Source organism: Eurosta solidaginis, chromosome 2 (genome assembly GCF_040869045.1).
Source record: "Eurosta solidaginis isolate ZX-2024a chromosome 2, ASM4086904v1, whole genome shotgun sequence".
Taxonomy (NCBI): domain Eukaryota; kingdom Metazoa; phylum Arthropoda; class Insecta; order Diptera; family Tephritidae; genus Eurosta; species Eurosta solidaginis.
In genome coordinates this window covers 303518647-303539634 of record NC_090320.1, presented here as the reverse complement: position 1 = coordinate 303539634, position 20988 = coordinate 303518647, and the positions used below count along the sequence as shown (strand labels likewise).

Sequence of the window (20988 nt, the reverse complement as noted above, 5' to 3'; positions counted from 1 at the left end):
TGATTTACTTAAATTGAATGGACAAGAGCCATTTATTTGCATATACAATATTGAAAAATCAATATTTTTGTTTTAGAAATTTGACATTTGAATTTAGGTTGAAAAGTATGCTCATAAAAATTCTAAATTTTTATTTTGCACTGCTTTACCGACAGTTTCCAGTGATTTAGGTCTTTCCCTATTTAGGTGGAAATTTAGGTCAACTCGCACACAGCCTTTGTTGAAATTATTTTTGAAATTTGAAAAACAAATGTTTTTCGTTTCTAATTCATCAAAGAATGTTTTTTAAATTAACGAAAATAACTAAAAAATTGCACTGTGGCAATTGTGGCTGTTATTTTTTAATCGCAAGTGTCTATATTAATAATGTAAATATGAAGAGAGAGATGTCTTGAAAATAAAACGATCACAAAATAATTCGATCGTCTCATATTAATTTAAATATAAATAATCTGAATTTCACTTCTAGCTAGAATTTCACGGCTAGCTGATGAAGAAGTGAAATTCAGAAACATGTCCTAGTAACCATCGCCGTTTGCAAACCTTGCAATTTTTCTCTAATATCAAGAACAAAAACCAATGCATAAAGCAATAGAGCAAGTCTCGCTAATGACATATATATATAAATAATCTGATATATCTAACACACTTCGTAGATTCGCCACAAGTTGCGCAAGTGTATGTACACAATTCCCGCGTACCACATCCGCATTTCACGGAACGTACCTTTTACGAGCCTGGACGACAACTGCCAATTGAACCACCCCCGGCACATCGTTCAGCAGCGCCGCATAGTGTTGTGGCACCACCACAACCCCCGCCAGTCGTAGTACCACCAACTGGCTCGGCTACACCAAGCCCATTTATTAGTACACCAACGGCGCAATTGTCAACAGCAGCTGCAAAGGCCACAGCGAGCAATGTTAATTTACCACCACAACCAACAGGCGCTACGATAGCACATCTACATCCCGCACAGTTACTGGAACATGAAAGGGAGAAAATGGAACGAAATCAACAACAACTGCAACGTGAAAAAGAGCGCTTAGCAATGACAAGTAATATAATAATATATTTTTTGTTTTTGTGCACTATTAATTTTTTTTTTTTAAAGGTTCCAATGCAGATAATATACTAGCGGCGACGGTGACACAAAATGCATCTCAAACAAGAGATATGCAAGTTGCATCTCCATCTCATGTCAATGCCCAAACCGTTACACAGCCACCACCTGCCGATTCATTACTTACGTTATTGCAACGCTATCCAGTTATGTGGCAAGGACTTTTGGCTCTTAAAACCGATCAAGCTGCTGTGCAAATGCATTTCGTATTCGGTAATCCACATGTTGCTCGTGCATCGTTGCCATGTAATAGCGATGGAAGCACACCACCATTGCGTATTGCGCAACGTATGCGATTAGAGCAAACCCAGCTGGAGGGTGTAACCAAAAAGATGCAAGTAAGTTAAATAGAGAAATTAATAAAAATACAGCAATACTTATTAATAATGTACCCATTTATTAATAGTTCGAAAATGAACATTGTATGCTATTGGCGCTACCCTGTGGACGAGATCATGCTGATGTCTTACAACAATCACGTAATTTACAAACTGGCTTCATTACTTATTTACAACAAAAAATGGCTGCAGGAATAGTTAACATACCGATACCGGGCAGTGAGCAAGCAGCATATGTTGTACATATATTCCCATCATGTGATTTCGCCAATGAGAACTTGGAGCGAGCAGCGCCGGATTTAAAAAATCGTGTAGCTGAAATTGCACATTTGCTAATAGTTATTGCAACTGTCTAAAATAATATAAAGCACCAAACAGATGTAAAGTCTATTGAAGGCGGTTAATAGAATCATGAATGTATAAACCGATTGACTAACATTCCATACGCTTTAGAGCATAAATAGAAAAGAGGGATGTGCAATTGGTTAAACCTGATTTAAGAAGTGACTTGCAATATCAATGTCCGCAAGTCATACTAAGTAATACCAGACTAGAGGAGTATACGGTTTTTGGGTTTCCATTAAACCGCACTTATCTTCAAATAATAATGAGAACTGGACAAACCAAATATATAATTGTATATGCACGCTAAAATACTAGCTATGAATAATAATAATAATTAATGAAAAGGAAAAAGCAAGACTATACATGCATCTGATCCGAAGAAACCAGAATAATTTATTTTATTTTAAGCTAAATGATTCTAGCAAATAAGTTTGTGAAGACTATAATGTGGCAAAAAATTTGCATATAAGAAACACAAGTAATAGGAATTAAAAATACAACACAATACATCTTAAATATATGAATAAATTGAATGTAATAAAGATGAACAAAAAAAAAAAATGTTTGCAAACAGCCACAAAGGCACGCAGCAAATCTAAAATATAAAAATAAAGCAACCAAATGAAAATCAACGCAAAAAATAACAATATAACGCCTGCAAAAAATATTCCAAAAGAGGTATTTGTAATTTGGAAAGTGAATTAAAATATGTAGTAACAATAATATAAATATTTATGAATTTAAGCTTGTTAAAATTGTATAGAATTTGCATATTTTATGATGTTAAGCAACTTGTTATAAGCTTTGTGAATACCTCTTATTATTTTACGTCAATAGTTTTTGAAAAGCGCACTTGTTTTAAATATGAATAATATTTTCCTTAGTGTTTTTGGAGCATACGAGTTAAATAAAGGAAAACGTATAAAATTAATACAGAAAGAACATATAAATGAAAATTAAAACAAAAATACATAAACATAATAATAAGATGAAAGCTGACCACTAATTTTATAGGTATGATGTATGAAAACTTGTAATTTATTTATTTGATCTCAGACTAAAGAAGGTTTACATTTTATTTTGCTTACTTATTTTGCTCTTTTTAAATATAAAACAGCAGAAAACGTAGCAGTTTCGAGAATTTCCTTTCAAAAACATAAACATTTTAAAATCAAGTTTAAAGTTATCTATTTGACTATCTCACGAAGCATAAAATATGTACATAAACATTTAGTAATAACAAATCCAAGGAAAGCAGAACAATCGTTTATATATTATATAACGAACATTACCTATCTAGAAATTCGAAAGTATGATCGTTTGTCTTCATTAGATTGTATGACATTGTTGACATCAATATTTTTTCTACTTTGTTAATAAAGGGACACATTCTAATGGACTGCAAACATAATTAACACATAATGCTATTGAAGTAAATATTTTGCATTTGTTTGCTAACTATTTGAAACAATAAGTTTTAATACTTCGAATACGTTTACTTATTTTAGCGAATACAATGATAAAAAAACACAAAATCCATTGTTTGAATAGGGCACAATTTTTCGTTTTTGTGTACAAAGTGTGTGTGTAAAAGTTGATATTACATTTAATAACGATTTTAAGGTTCTTAGGATGCCTTAGATGCTCTTTGTAATAAGCGTAAATGCCAAAAACAGAAAAAGCATTAGGGAGAACAAAAAATAACAATTTGAAAATTGCTTATATTATAAACATATAGTGCTCACACACTTTAATATGCATACATATTTATACATACTAATTAAAATAACTGTTCAAATTTCCCCACCCTATTTCAAAAACTTTAAAGTAAAAACTTCAAGAACTAAAATCAAAAATGTTGCAAACTATCAAAAAGCAGTTTTAGCTCAAATATCGACCAATTTAAATACACATATTTTCGGATGATGAAACTGCTGAAAATGAAAAATGGTTGGATTGTACGGCGGCCGCCGTGGTGTAGTGGTAGCGAGCTCACCGAAGGTCCTTGGCTCAAGGTACGGGAAAAACAAGCAACATCAAAATCCGTAGAAAAAGGTTTATTCAATTAGGAAAACATTTTTTTCAAGCATGGCCGCCCCTTGGAAATAACTCCGAGTGTGTTTCTGCCATGAAAATTTTAGAAAAAATTTAAGAAAAGATAGTGCTTTCGTATTCTTGCAAAATATTTTGTCGTACGCGAGGTTTTCAATTTGGTCATATAACCCTTTGTCCCAGTATTTAGCCACTGTTAAAATTGTTTCAAACTATTTCATATTAGGTAGTTAAATTACCAATTTGCTCTCATTCTATACTTTACTTTTCTTTATGTTGTAATAAGGCATAAGTAGTAAGTTGAAGTATAAAGCAAGCAAAGTTCCAAGAATTGGGTTGAAATTTTTCTCCAATAGAAAAAGAATATGTATTTCTGGAAGACAAGAAATGCACATTCTCATTTGTAGAAAAATATTTTCGATTGTCTGTTATCTTCCTTGAACCTATTCAAAAAATACAGCCTTTTGTAAAGTTTTCGATTTCACATATATTGTAAAGCCATCATGGTTTTCTGGAAGCAACGCATTTGTTCGATGTCAATGGAGTGTACTGAAAAAAGTTCAATATAAACAGATCGTTGACTCAAAATCGATTCGAAATCTTTGGTAAAGGTAAAAATAATTTTGCGGACCCAAACATCATCGTAGACGCTGTAAAGGCTGCTTACTTTACTTTTTACTCGAAACAACTGTTTTGGTAATGACAGAAAAAGGAAAGAATTCTGGACATGATTGTTAAGGAAGAAATCGCTAATTACTTAACATAAAATCTGCTAACTCCTTAAATTTTCAATACTTTTTGAATGAATGTTGAGTGCCGCTCTCATTCAATTTAGTTTTTTCGTTTTACTGTAAAATTCTGCTGGACAACTTTTACCGCGCCCGACGATGTGCTGAAAAAACTCTTTAACTACACTTTCAAAAATTACACCCATTGTTATGATTCAAATAAAGCCTTCAAAATTTAATATTGGTATCCACACAGATTTATGCAGAAAAACAAACTGTTAGGGGTCGCAAAATAGAAGTTACACAGTTTAAAAAACAAATTAAAAAGCTACAAGTATTTAACTAAGAAAGGGAAACATATATTCCTAAGATAAAATACAAATTTTAAAACTGGCGTGTTTTTTTCCAAATTACCATTTCGAAATTAATCATGAACTTTTTTCGTTGACTCTTCGTGCTTAATTTTCGTTTGTCCTAATAACAATTAAGGCACCAAATTTTAATTGTTTTTTTAGTTGAACAAATAATCTTTTGTGCCTTGTGTTTTAGCAGATACAAGCAAGATACTCTGAATTAAGTAGCTGATGCGGATTTAACTTGAAAAACAAAAAAATCGCTTGGTAATCATAGAGTGCATAACTAAGTACAGCAACAATATTATTAGTTTAAAATGCGTATTACAAAGTTTTATGTATTATGTTTCTATTTACTTTTGTCTTATACACACACAGCTGGAGGTAAAAGTTACTGTTATTTCAGTAGTGCATATCTTTCAAGCCCACTGTGCTTGTAGTTAAATTTTTTGTAAACAATAAAGTAAATATCCAAGTTTAGAGACAATTAATGGAACTTCGGCCTTTGAAAGCCAATACTTATGTGTTGCAGGCTAACTTCCAAAAACAGAGAAAACACCTTAAACATTTTATGGCTCGTTATGTTAAGGAAACATTTTCTTGGGTGTAATATCCAGCCGGGTACTGTACAACCTAACTAATGATACATTTTTCAAAGATATTTCCATTTTTCTCAGATTTATATCAGCACCAAAAAATTTTTTAGTTAATCATGATTACTGTTTACCTCTGTCTCAACCGCAAACCCCCTCACCATCGTAGCTCTTGGATTATGAACTAAATAATATGATTCAACGCTTGTTTTGCTTTCCATTTGAGATATTGTTGTTTTTGGCAAGTTAGCTCAAAAAATTGCCTACAAATTCAAAAAATTTTCATTTTTCATTCTGCTAGTTGAAAAAATAAATTTAAGAGATGTAAATAAAATTAAAAATTAAAAAAAAATATGCAAAATTGCAAGAAAATGAATAAATGAAACAAATAGCCTCATGAAATCCTATGATATAACGTTTTCCAATTTCTCCCAAGTTTTATTCGAAGTATGTATGTAACATTTGGCAATGAATGAATACCCCTTGTAAAATAATATATTATATACATATATATATGAATATTGCATAACATGTATAAATTATTTATTAGCGTTAAACTATAATATGTATGTACAATTAAATATTTACAAAATAATAAAAAATAAATCTAAAAAAAAAAGAAAAATATTCACTATATTAAAACTAGAATGTACAGTAAAATATTCAATTAGTTTTTATTAGTATTAGTAAACAAAAACATATATGTAATTAATTAATTTTCATTAACTGCAAAGCAACCTAAAGCTGAGTTAGTTAAATAAAAAAAAAAAAAAAAATAAATAAATAATACTAAACTAGGATTATATGTATATGTATGTATATGAATGAAATAAGTTGCAAACAAAGTTAAAACCATACAAGTTACTGTAAAAAATATAAACTTAAAATTACAAGAAAAAAAAAACATTGATGAGAAGGGCAAAAAAGTTTAATAAAAATAAAATGGATTAACACTTGCTCATTTACATGCATACATACATACATACATACATTATACATATATGTATATAAGTAATTAAGTTTCATTATTACCAATTTACATTTTAAGTTATTCATTACACAAGAAGTTTCTCTTTATTTTTTTTTTTAACAAAGAAACAACGGAAATACATGCATACATACATAAAATTAATAAAATTGTCTGTTATTTTTTTCATACAACCAATTAAAAGCGCTGTTTAATTATTATTTAGTAATTTCCTTTTCCATCATCTACTTTGTTCGTTTTCGCTTTGTATGCGTGCTCGTAATTCGAGGCTTTTGTTTGTAGATGCTGGGGTAGTAATTCAATGACTGAGTTCCTTTTCTATGTACCAAATATCCTTAGGTCAATAGCCAAATTACAGTTGACTCCACCAGTTGAACGCTTAATTAAATGAGGTGTGCAGCAACAAAAGCTACCAACTACAAAAACAAAAATGTAGTTTTTTAGCAAAATATGTTGTAGTTTAACGAGTCTTCTCGCAGATGACGGCCTAACCCCACTGTATTTTAAACAATAATAGCAATATTTTAGCGCGGCATACCGGGGTCATTAAGGCCTAGCTTCTCAACCACCAATTGTGGTGTGCTATTTTTCCAACTAATTGGCGATTATGTTTTATGCAGACTCCAAATGGTATCTGTAAAGAGATGCTTTTTTTGTTTAAAAGCTTTTTGTGACTAAAATACATTCCGAACTCTTGCCAAGAGACTACCGATGGGAGGCCACGCATCTAGAAACATTTTCGAAAGCATTTGGATGTTTGTTGTCCCGTAACTTCAGTTAGTGAACTTCGGTTAGCAAATATTGAGATACGTAACTGTTATGTTAGTCGGGTGTTAGCTGTAGCTCAATCGCGTATTTAATTACCGGTTGTGGGATGTTCGGCAAAAGAAAAAGGAATATGTAAGGTTATGTCCTTTGACACTTATTTATACATTAGCGATGTCACATACATATTTAAATGAACGGCACAATACAATAGTAGATACTTATACAAATACATTTGACAAGTGAACATTTTCGGAATTTAATCTACAATTAAGGGTTGCCAACATCCCTTTTTCTTTTAGTTTAGCTCCATGTCGCTTATTAAACTGTTGTTCCATGTGTTCGTTACGTGACTCATTGGATGGCTTCGAAATTTAAGCATGTCGAACTCTGTACGTAGTCTTCTCCCAACGAATAATTCAGCTGGCGGTTTCCCCTGGCGGTGCATTGCGATTGGGTGTGGTGCGATATGTTTGCAAAAACGTTTGTAAAATTTGGGTTGGCGTTCCCGCGTCCTCCAATTTCTTTATACCTCGCTTAAGTGTGTCCACAAACCGTTCCGCTTGACCGTTCGACTGCGGGTGATACGGCGCTGTGAATGTATGAGCGATACCACGACTTTTGCAAAAATCCGCAAACATTTCACTGGAAAATTGTGTACCATTATCGCTGACAATTAGCTCAGGATTTCCAAACTGTGATGTAAAATCTGAAATGCACTCTAAAATCTTTAATTATGTGATCGACTTAATTTGATATATTTGAGGCCATTTTGAGTATGCGTCGATTATCACCAAATAGTAAATTTGATTAACCGGACCTGCAATATCAATATGAATGCGTTGCATCGGATGCTTTGCATTACGCCATGAAGAAAGAGTTGTTTTTGGTAATGTTTTAGCAACAGTTGCACATTTTTCACATGATTGAATATACTGCTTTATCCCCTCATCTATACCCGGCCAGTATACATAACTTCGTGCTAGCGCTTTTGTGCGTTCAATTCCTTGATGACCTTTATGCAGTTGCTTTAGGATTCGATTGCGAAAACACTTGGGAATAACTAGACGATCTTTTAGCATGATGCAATGTTCAACCATACTCAGACTATCACGATGTGTATAGAAACTACGTAAATCGTTGCTGATTGTGTTCGGCAACTTACCAGTCTTCACGTGTTTTGCAACATCTTGTAAAAATGCGTCTTGCATTGTCGCTTTTTGTACCATCTGAAAAGTAATTGGCAGAAATTCTATGGCATCAATTGTATTTTGCTTAATATCACGTTCAAGCTGGCAACTTGTTATGACTGTTTCTTCATTAGGTTTTGATGTGCTTCTAATAAGACGTGAAAGTACATCAGCTGCACCAAATTCATTGGTAGGTACGTATTCTAAAATAAAATCATATGACATCAACGTTAAGGCCCATCGCTGAAGGCGGTTTGCAGAGTGTGCAGGAATCCCCTTCTTATTACCAAATATGGCAAGTAATGGCTTATGATCTGTATGTAAATAAAATTTTCTTCCATACCGGTACTTATGAAACTTTACCACTGCAAATACCAAAGCCAAGCCTTCTTTTTCAATTTGCGAATAATTCTTCTCAGCTTGTGTCAGAGCTCTTGCAGTATGCGCGATTGCGTTTTCGCTACCATCTGCGTACAAGTGACAAATATATGCACCTAGACCCACGTTAGAAGCGTTCGCTGCTACATTGATTGGCAGTTTGGGATCGTAGTGTGTTAGTAAGATATCTGATGAAAGAAGTTTTTTAAATTTATCGAAGTTATTCTGGCATTGTGTGGACCAGTTCCACTTTGCATTCGTTTTTAGTAAATTATCCAAAGGGTTCCTAATAACGCGCATCCCTCGGATAAACTTTCCGTAATAACGATCTTAATTCGCTGACATCTTTCGGTGGTGGAAGTTCCAAAATTTTGCTGATTTTATTCTTATCTGGCCTTACGCCTTTCTGATCGATGTGATATCCCAAATACGTAATAGATTGTTGAAAGAATTTGCATTTATTGAAATTGACCGTAATGTTGTGGATTTAAAACGTTCAAAAAGTTTAATTACTGCGCTTATATTTTCTTCTTTAGTTTCAGTAGCTACAACAACATCATCTAAATAGGGAAATACTCCAGAGTCCCGAAAGTAATGATTCCATAACAAGCTGAAACACTCCGGGTGCAGATCTAACTCCTGGTGCTAAACGATTGAATGTATATAACCCGCGATGTGTGTTGATTACGATAAGTTTTTTTGTTTCCTCGTCTACTTCTATTTGCATATAAGCATTGTTTAAATCGACTATAGAAAAATATGAACAGCCGTTGAAATTAACAAAAATTTCGTCTGGTAGTGGCAATGGAAATGTGTGAGGCTCAAGCTGTGCGTTGAGGCCTTTAGAATAGTCACCACAGATACGAATATTACCTGAAGCTTTTTTGACTACCACGATTGGAGCTGACCATTCAGAGAAATTGACTGGAGTAATAATACCGTCATCTTCTAATATTTTCAATTCCCTTTTGACTTGTTCCCTTGCTGCATAAGGTATTGGTCTTTTTGGGCGAAACACCGGCACCGCTTGAGGCTTAAGCTGTAAGTGAACTTTGTATGCCATACAGTGACCTATTTCATCTCTGAAAACAGTTGGAAACATCTGACGTAAATTCGGTTCGACTAATCGACTGCTAGTTTAGATGCTTCTGCATGAAGTGTAATCAGTGATGGGAGTGTCCCAAAGATTAAACAGAGAAGTTATGTCTGTGCCTAACAAATTTAGGTTAGTAGAAACTGTGATGGTTGCTCGCTTGTTTTTTCCATTCACCACGACATTCGAATCAAATTCGCCAGCAATTGAAAGTGGATTTGCTGAAGCGTCGCGAATTGATTTTTAACCGAACGTAATTGTGGACTGCCTATGCTGGCCCAGTTTTGTTTGGAAATAATGGTGATATCCGACCCGGTATCGTGTTGCAATTTAACTGTTGTGTTGTTAATTTGTATTGCCACGAAACGTCGATTTTTAGCACCATTACCACACATTTTAAATACGCTTTTGATTGATTTACGCGTTTTCTTACTCTTTTTCTTCGTACTAGCATTTCTCGTTTTACGATCCGAAAAGCACGTGCAATACCCTTCTTTATGTCCGACTTTACCGCATTGAGTACATTTGTGGTTACTGAAATTACAATCACGCACGAAATGCATACCTCCGCATTGCCAACAAGGTCTACTTGGAGTTGACTTGCTAAGTAATTTACTTTGTTTATGCTGAGCTTGTGAAACTGCTTGAACCTTGGATTGCTGTTCAGCTACGACCGCATCACTTTTCAAATTTCTAATACGCTGAATTTCCGCGACTTAATTATCTAGTGTTAGTGGTCTATCTACAGTTTCAGAGTCGAGCATGCTTAAAAGTCGAGCGCGAAGATCTTCATCACGTGTCGATTGAATACCCTGAACGAACATCAAGCATTTAAAATTATCAGCCGTGCAATTCTGTAGCGAGAAATTTTCACATAACCTATTTACTCGAGCTGCATACGTCACAATGTCTCCATTTTCTTCGCGCACATTTCGCATATATTTTACTCTCGTACTAAATTGTGATTCTTTCTTACCAAACAATTTTTTTAATGTAGCAATTGTGTCTTCAAAATTTAAATCGCGTGGCTGTGCAGGCAAAATGTAGTCCCGGTATTTATCGAACACATTTGTGCTTACCTTGCATAAAATCAAACGTACCTTAGCAGCATCGTCTAATAATGCAGCATCAATTGTGAAGTTATCTTCATAGCGCACATACCATTTGGCAAAGGTTTGTCCTTCTTCCGCATCATAGCAAAATTCACGAATACCTTTCGAAATTGTTTCCATAATAGCATCGGAACTGCCCGTTGTGCTTTGTGTTGCATTCCTACCATTTTGCTCATTTGTAAATGTTGCAGCGATCAACCGCGCCAATAGTTGTTTTTGTTGATCTGCGGTTTCTTGTTGCCGCGCCAGAAGTGTTGCTACCACTTGCTCCAATGTGTTTGTCATTTTGGTACTGCTTTTATTAAGAGCCTTTTATCTCGTCGCCACTGTTATGTTTGTCGGGTGTTAGCCGTAGCTCAATCGCGTATTTAATTACCGGTTGCGGGATGTTCGGAAAAAGAAAAAGGAATATGTAACGTTATGTCCTTTGACACTTATTTATACATAAGCGATGTCACATACATATTTAAATGAACGGCACAATACAATAGTAGATACTTGTACAAATACATTTGACAAGTGAACATTTTCGGAATTTAATCTACAATTAAGGGTTGCCAACAGTAACTATATTATTTGTGCACCCATCGCACATCGCTATTTGATTAGAGTGAAATCGCAGAACTTTTATTGAGACTGTTGTGTTTTCACAATCTGTTGTTGCTGTTGCGAACTGTCTTTTTCTGCTTGTTACGTTTGAACGTATTGTTTTTCTTTGCAGTGCAATATCCCTCTTTATGACCCGTACCTCCACATTGTGTACACTTGTAATTCGCATAAGAACAAAATCGAGCATAGTGCATTCCTCCGCAAAACCAACATGGAGACGGTGGCGGTTTTTTAACATCTTTTTTTGACTGAATGTGGTTCTGATTTACCTGCGTTTGAACTGCGTGTGTAATTGATGAAGTATACCCAATCATCTTGTTATCTTTCTGACGTTGAATCTCAGCATTGATTAAATCCAAAGTAACTGGTTTACTAGGTTTTTCTTCATCCGGCATCTAAAGAATTTCATTACGAAAAACTGCATCTTTTATAGCTTGTAGACCGCTAACAAATATTAAGCATTTTAGATTATCGCTGCTGCATGTAGTCAGCTTGAATGTCTCACACTGTTTATTTAATCTTGCTATGTACGATGTGTAGTCTTCTAAATCGTTTTTAACTATTTGGAAACATTTGTAACGAGCGCCAAACAGTGATTGTTTTTCCCCAAACATGGACGTTAGCTTACAGTAACTTTGAAATCAATTTCGTTTGGTTTAGCCGGCAAAATTATATGTGTATATTGCTGGTAAACTGCGGAACTGACTTACTGACTTTACGCAGTAAAAGCCTTGTTTTATCTGCATCTCTAAGTTGTTCAGCGCCTTCTTCGAATATCTCTTGGTACCTCGTATACCAAGTCTCAAATGTGTGGTCTTCTTCAGGTGCATATAAAAATTCTTGAATTTGCTTTAATATAATGCCCATCAACTGCTCCCTGCTGAGGCTATTTGGTGCGGGTGCTATGTTTGCTGTACGATTATTGGTAATTTCTGCCATTATATTTTTAAGAAGCTCTTGTGTAGCTTTTTGCGTTTCACTTTGCTGTGTTAGCAGACGTGTTAAAACTCGTTCAATTGTCTCCGACATGATCACCCCAATTTATAGTTGTCGTATATTTTCACTCTCGTCGCCAATTTTTGTTTTCCTCGTCGCCAATTTTTGTTGTGACCTTATCACGCGTTTGTTATTACCAAGACAATATAAATTAGGTTTATTTCATTAGAATTATCAAATACATTAAATAAAATATGTGTGTATAAAAGCGTCTGCTTCGGTTGCTCTTCATCTTCTTACTCAACGTTATTACAAATCGCTGTCAAACTCCTTCGAGTTACATGTAGTGTTGCCAGTTGATTACTTTTTGGATAGGGTGTCCAACAGAGACAAAGAGCCTTTAGGCAAGGTGCACACGAGGCTACGCGTCATAGACGCGTACAAGATATTTCATATAGCTACAATTTCTATACGCCTCAAGATCTGCACACGAAGCTACTTTCGAGCGTCGCTACAAAAAGCAAACAATTATTGAAAAAAATAAAAAATTAAATATCTTCAGCTATATCCGTCCCCGAAACCAAAGGAAAATGGGTATTAAACGTTCTTTGCATCCCCGTGCCTTTGTAAATTATGAAAGGCAATTTTAAACCACCGCGGACTAGAGATAAGGGTGATTTCTAGTTTCCAACACTTTTTAGCCTTTTAAACGCTTCAACAATGTCTAACCAAGCTGTTGTGGTGTTTAATACCCTTTTTCGCTTTGGTAATATACCTTTCACGCACTTTTATTAACTAAAGTAACATTTTTTAACTAATTACACAAATTTTCATACAAAAAAATGTAAACAAACATCTTGTTCTTCCTTTTTTTCAAGCGTACGTACGCCCAGCGACCAACATTGCTGTACGCTTAGCTACACGAAAATTTCATGCTTTGTCGCTTTCATGCAGCTGACGCCTCGTATGTAGCTCGCCATTCAAATACATGTGTTCGGCATCAAAACGTACAAATTTCGCCTGCAGCGTCTATGACGCGTAGCCTCGTGTGCACCTTGCCTTACACAAAAGAATGAGGTACTCGCTTGGAAGTTGCGCGATAGTTTTCTTTAGTATTCGGTTCTTACTTTTTAGCATAACAATCTTGAAAACAGGCAACTGGTGGAGCACTTAAGGCGGTAAGTTTAAGATTTATGATGGAAATGTAAGTTTTTTTTACCTGGAGGTAGCCAACTTTAAACTTTGCTAGAACTGCATTGATGTCATCAGTACCAGATTTTAGTCGGCCTAATCTGGAATCTGCGGTATAACCTGCATTTATTGAAAATACAATCGTTCCAAATGCAAATCTAATTGAATAATAATTTAAATTTTTGTTTACGTTAGGAGTGAGTTTTTTTTGGTTTATTCTCAATTAATCTGCTTTTTATACTCAGCTGAGCAGAGTTCACAGAGTATATTAATTTTGTTCGCATAACGGTAATCCGTAACGGCATAAACTAATCGAGATAGATATAGACTTCTATATATCAAAATGATCTGGGCGAAAAAAGAAATTCATTTAGCCATGTCCGTCCGTCCGTCTGTCCGTTAACACGATAACTTGAGTAAATTTTGAGGTATCTTGATGAAATTCGGTATGTAGGTTCCAGGGCACACATCCCAGATCGCTATTTAAAACGAACGAAATCGGACTATAACCACGCCCACTTTTCCGATATCGAAAATTTCGATAAACAGAAAAAATGCGATAATTAATTACCAAAGACGGATCAAGCGATGAAACTTGGTAGGTAGGTTGACCTTATTACGCAGAATAGAAAATTTGTAAAACTTTGGACAATGGGCGTGGCACCGCCCACTTTTAAAAGAAGGTAATTTAAAAATTTTGCAAGCTGTAATTTTGCAGTCGTTGAAGATATCATGATGAAATTTGACAGGAACGTTACTCCTATTACTATTTGTGTGCTAAATGAGCAAAATCGGATAACGAACACGCCCACTTTTAAAAAAAATTTTTTTAAAAGTCAAATTTTAACAAAAAATTTAATATATTTACAGCATATAAGTAAATTATGTCAACATTCAATTACAGTAATGATACGGTGCTACAAAATACAAAAATAAAAGAAAATTTCAAAATGGGCGTGGTTCCGCCCGTGGTCCACCTATAGAACTATGGCCCAATCCCTTTTAAAATACTCTTTAATACCCATGTCATACAAACACATTCCAGGGTTTCCCTAGGTTCATTTTCCTACATGGTGAGTTTCCCTTATTTTGCCTCCAAAGCTCTCAGCTGAGTATGTAATGTTCCGTTACACCCGAACTTAGCATTCCTTACTTGCTTTGTGTACGTTTCAATCGACTGTTCTAAATTTGCAGTTTGGTAACCAATTTTTTATTAGAAACAAGTAAAGGTGTCTAAGTTCGGATGTAACCGAACATTATATACTCAGGGTGAGCTTCAATTGCACATTTCATTTCAGATAAATTACTTTTCTACATAACACGTGGCACCGCCCCTTTAAATAAAAATGACTCCCCATTTCCACCTACAATAAAACTTGATAAGTGAAATGTCATTGATTCAAAACTATTTTTTGCTAAGTTGTAGCTTATTATTTTCGTCTACGACCCTTTAAAAAATCTTTTATATAAAAGTTGGAGTGGTCTTCAACCGATTTCGTCCATTTTTTCTGGAAATATTTCCTGCTATAGGAAAAATTTGTGTACCCAATTTTATTACGATCCGTTAATTTTTTTACGAGTTATGGCTCCCGAAACAGAAAATTGCTTAGTCATAAAAGCGGCGGTGCCACGCCCATTATTTTAAATTTGAAGTTTCTCCTATTTATTGTTATAAATCCACTTTGGGAAATGAAATACCATTGATATAAAGCTCTTTTTTGCAAATATATATCTTATTTTATTCGTCCACGACCCTTTTAAAAATCTTTTATATAAAAGTGGGCGTGGTCCTTAACCGATTTCGTTAATTTTTCTTCAAAGGATTCCTTATAGTAAAGACAACCTATCTGGCGAATTTTGTTACGATAGGTTTAACGATTTTTGGTTTATGATTAATAATATTTGTAAAATTGATCTTATCACAAGTGGGCGGTGCCACGCCGATTTAAAAATATTTCTTAAAATTTTTATCAGGAGTCTCAATGTCCACATGTCAAATTTCAACATTCTAGGTATATTTCCAAAATGTTATATGTATAACAAGTGGGCGTATCATCCGATTTCGCTCGTTTTCAATACCAATCTATTCTGATAAGCTAGTGTACCAAATTTGGTGAAGATATCTCAATATTTACTCAAGTTAACGTGCTAACGGACGAACGGACGGACATGGCTTAATGAAAATTTTTCCGATATTGATGATTTTGATATACGGAAGTCTATATCTATCTCGATTCCTTTATACCTGTACAACCAACCGTTATCCAATCAAAGTTAATATACTCTGTGTGCAAAGCACGCTGAGTAAAAAAAGGCATACATATAAGCCAATGTCTCTCAAAGCTCGTAAGCTTGTGTGAAAATTTGCTCTACTTACGAAGTTTCTATGATTACGATGAATTTGCTAGTTCGTGTGAGTTGTCCTGACCCTAGGATGAATTTTGAAATGTACATTTCTCTTTCATAACATTTTAAAACTGACACTTACGGAATCTATCCTCTGATCTCAGAATAAAATTTCTTTGTATACTAAAAACAGACGAAGATCTGTGGTCATGGGCATAAATTGTCCAAGCTCCATCAAAGAGGATATGACTTGTGACCCTAGAACTGCTCTTGGCTTTTTGCCTCAACATAACCCCATTTTCATATAGTTTAGGATAAACTACCATGTCATATCGTATCTGTACATTTTTCAAAAATACAAATGATATTGCAACGTCCTGCTAGTGAAATCAGTAACAACTAATAGCAATATATGTACATATATAAATAGTTGAATAAATACAAAAAATTTCCAAAGAATTTAAAATAGCCGCCTAATCCAATAAATTTTTATATGAGTAAACAAAACAAGTAGTTCTATGTTTATTGAAAATATTGCTTTAAAAATAAAAAAAGATGCCTGATCGTAGAGAAAAGTTTCTATTTTTATTGAATTTCCTATGGATATTTACTTTATCAATAAACTTTTGTATGACTAAATAAAAAGATCTAAATTTAAGTGTTACATATGTATGCATTATATGTATTACAAGAGGCCCCTTTCTACGCACCCGCTTCTAGCGTGTAATGATTGTTGTCCTTGGAACAATACGCGAAGTACCTTCTAATCCTCTGTTGGTATATTCGAGGTCTGACGCCGCAACAAAACCAGCCTCTTCTCCGATTTCACAACACATGGTATCCATACGTTGGCTTTTAATTTGTTGTTGTTGTAGCGATAAGGACACTCCCCGAAGGTTTTTGGGAGAGTTATCGATGTTGATGGTCCTTTGCCGGATGCTGATCCGGTACGTTCTGGTAACAGAAAAGACAATTGGGTTGGAGAAGCTATAAATTGCACTGGCAACCCCTTGAATCAATTTGGTATTTTAGTCGCCTCTTAAGGCAATATAAACGGAAATTCCGCCCAATTCTAAACGAAAATTCCGTGCGAGTTTTTTCCCTTCTCCCATTCCTCGTATTCTAAATACAAATTTCTTGTGAGTTTTTTCACTTCTCCCTTTCCTCCTATTCTGAACAATGTTCGAAAAAGAGGAAACCGGTTATGGGAGAAAAGTAGGTATTTTGAATGTGAGGGAGAGGGAGATTTCTTGCCATTTCATAGGAGTTTTTTCACTAGTTAAATTAAAGGGAATGCATCAAAATAGTTATTTGTACAAATTTGTGCTAATATATGTATTTACATTCTACCACAATATTCTCACTGTTATTACAACAACAACAACAACCACAATATTCTTTATTTTAAGTCGAAAAGTATATCATAAGCAACGGAAGAGCTCTTTGTATATTTGATGCAGACATCCAGAAATTGCGCAAGGATTTTTTAAGAAGGCTTAATTAGATTTTGGCATATGGCGAAAGGCGAACTCAACTCGACGTGGCCGCCAGAAAATTGCTTTGCAGAATGAAAGCAGGCAACTTCGGCGGATTTGTGTTATCCAGCCGTCTTCTTCTTATGCTCCTCTGCTGATGTTGCTGTGGCACCAATTCATTACTCATTTCAGTGAATACCACATGAAATGCAACAATGTGCATTGTTTATACCTTATATCTTAATTTCAAATAAATTCGCAACAATAATTAAACTTTTCAATTTTTTAAACAAAATAAGAAATGCGCAACGAAATTTCAATTGACAAAACAGCTGACTTCGAAAATTCGAAATTCCTATTCCCCAACTTTTCTTCTCCCTAGGAGAAAAGAATTGGAGGAATTTTTCCGCGGGAATAAAAAAATCCGCGAGAACAAAAATCCGCGAGAATATTTAGATTTGGTCTGATAGTCTTTTTCCGATTTTCCATCTCGAAAGTTGATGAAGAATTACATGCGGGCCGATTCTATCGTATGCTTTCTCGAAATCAATGCTAAGGACGGATGTGTGGTTTTTTGTTGAAACGGCCGAAGTGGCGAAATTTTCAAATATAAGCAGGGCGTCCAATGTTCCCTGGTTTTCTTTAAATGCTACTTGGTGTGAATTGAATAGGTTATTATACACTGCGAACCACACGATGCGTTTAGCAACGATTTTTTCCATGGCAAATTTAAGCATGGCAAAAGAGATATCGGCCTGTAACCAGCTATGATGTCGGGGATTGATTCGCTTTTGCAATGGGGAGAACTGATGCGTTCTTCCACGCATGCGGTAGATTGCCTTGATTGAATATATGGTTATATAACTCGATAACCCTGGTCTTGACTTTGGTTGGTAAGTTTTATAAGTATGGGGTATGAAATACGGTCCCGCTAAGGGTTACTTCCAGCTCGAAGAGAGTAATGGGGGACTCTATTTTTTGGGCTGTCGTGGAAACCGACTTAATAGAGTATTCTTCGGATAGAGTTTGATTTTTTTAAGACAAAGTCTTGATGAAAGTTGCAATCTTTAGCATAATTGGACCAAGTAGAACCAAAGTGATTTGCAATGTATACCGAAAAGTATATGGGGCCATCAGTTGTGTCAATTACTTTTACCGATGATGTGGTGTGTGTGCCCGAAAGCATCTTAATGTTGGACCAGATTTCTGGGGTGGCAATCTGGGGTTATAGAGCTAGTTAGGGTTTCCAGACTCTCACGTTTTGCTTCCTTTAGCTTCTTTTTGAAATAGGCATTTGCTTTTTTATATTCCAGCAGATTGGGGGTAGACCGGTGTTTTTTGAAATCTCCCTAAGTGTTGCAAGTTGTTTAGACCAGTATGGTACGATGCTTTTGTGGCGTTTGTGTTGTGTTTGGGGTATGGCACGATGTGCTACCTCCCGAATAAGTTTTGTTAAATTGCTAGTTTCTTTATTGATGTTAGGGGATTGCGGAAATTTTGTTGAAAACTCATTTGTCAACTGTTGAAATAGAGGCCAGTCCGCTCTCTCTACTATAAAATTCGGTTTAGGCGTACCTGGGCTAGATGAAGCAGTGGTCACTTTTGTGTATAAATAAAAGTGGTCGCTTCCATGAAGTTGTGAGGATGTCGAGCTTGAAAGCTTAGGAGCTAAACCCGCCGAGCACATACACACATCTACATGAGTAAAAATTTGATGAGTTGTAAAGTGAGTTGGGGACAGGTCGTTTAGGACGATATAGTTGTTTAAGAGGATCAAATCCTCGAAAATTCTTCCTCTTTGGTTAACTGAATCGGATCCCCAAAGTGGGTTCCACGAATTAATGTCTCCTACTAGCAGTATATCTGTCGAAATACTGGCAGTTATGTCCATCAGATTCTTGAGGTCGAAAGGTTGTTGTGGTGGGATGTAAATAGATACAATTGTAAATTTGAAACCGATATTAACCTCTATGGCAATGACGGAAATCGGAGATTGTATATTCAACAACTTGTACGATACTCCTTTTTTGACCATGACACATATGCATACCTTGTTTTGACGTAGTATTATGTGGAAGGTTGTGGAAGTAGCTATGGAAAGAATTTGAAATAGGTGCAGATTTGTTGAATGGAATGTGTGTTTCCTGTAAGGAAACAATGGAGGGAGATAAATCTTTTAATAGTAATTTTAATTCGTTGATGTTACTATGTAGTCCGTGGATGTTCCACTGGAGTATATTAAAAGTCATCATAAGGTAACTGATTGCTTATCGTTACATCTTCAGATCGCTCAACTGTGGGATCCGAAACCGAGTCCGCGCGAGTTGGCGAGGTGAAGTACCGATTGCTGCTTAGCAGCTCATGGGTTAAGCGCGTAACTGGCGAAAGCATCGCCGAGTTTAACGTTTAGTCAACTGGTTTAGAAATATTTGAGGTTGTTGGTATTTGATTGGTTTAGTAACAGTAGTGTTACTTAAAGTTTTTGGTGTTTTATTGGTAGATTTTAAGGTTTCAAGAAAGTTGGGTGAACTTAGTGATAGCGCCTGATCGCTCAGGTGCAGGGTATTATTGCTTGTAGGAACATGTTCTTTTTGATTGGTAGTTGAGTTGATGGTTGTATTTAAATTGGTTACTGAAGCTGTGTTGGTAGTTTTATTGCCGGATAAGATACCAGCTAAGGAGAATGGAGACGAAGTAGCGGGAAATTGAGCAGAGTAAAACTCGCTTGCCTGTTTTAAGGTACATTCACGTTGTGTTTTTATTTTAAGGATCTCTTTCTGCTGCAAAAATTTGGGGCGTTTATTGAAGTTAGATGGATGTTCTTCACTGCAATTGGCACACCTGATGCGTGTGGATTCAGATGGCGCATTTGTGGGGGTTGAGTAAGGGGCTTGGCTGCTTATTTGACATAATGGTGCGTTCTTGCAGTGCTTCATTGTGTGGCCTAAAAGCTGGCAGATTTGTAACGCATGGGGTTTGGGAAATACTCTCTTACCTTGACCTTATACCAAGAAATATTAATGGTGTCTGGTAGTTTGAATGCATCGAAAGTAAGTAGGATAACACCGCTTGGAGTGGTTTTATTTTCTATCACTCTAGTAAACTTGAAAACGTTCACTACCACCTCAGATGCTAGCTCTTTAACTATTTCGTCCCCTGGTAGGAATGGCGCGAATATCGTTCCTTTACGAAGTTGAGGTTGTCATGATATTTGCAATTAATTTCGCATATACCCGGAAGTTGTTTGGCGGCGATAAACTTTTCTGCTGTAGCCTTGTCTTTGACCAGAAGAAGGAGGTTACCGTCTCTAAGCTCGGAAATTTGCTCAATATCCTTGATAATTACGTTCAGAGATCTCTGAACAGAGAAACAT

The 20988-nt window shown here is 35.3% G+C and overlaps 1 protein-coding gene across 9 annotated transcripts in view; it reads left to right on the top strand.

The window, feature by feature from the left end:
- Nucleotides 1–6755, top strand: part of spen (split ends) — a 204128-nt gene extending 197373 nt beyond the window's left edge. For all 9 annotated transcript variants that reach the window (XM_067768862.1, XM_067768863.1, XM_067768868.1 and 6 more), the window contains 3 exons: nucleotides 657–1058; nucleotides 1115–1461; nucleotides 1530–6755. In XM_067768862.1, coding sequence (XP_067624963.1) covers nucleotides 657–1058; nucleotides 1115–1461; nucleotides 1530–1817 — 1037 coding nt within the window. In that variant the 3' untranslated portion in view covers nucleotides 1818–6755. The remainder of the gene's footprint in view (nucleotides 1–656; nucleotides 1059–1114; nucleotides 1462–1529) is intronic.
- Nucleotides 6756–20988: the final 14233 nt, after the last annotated feature.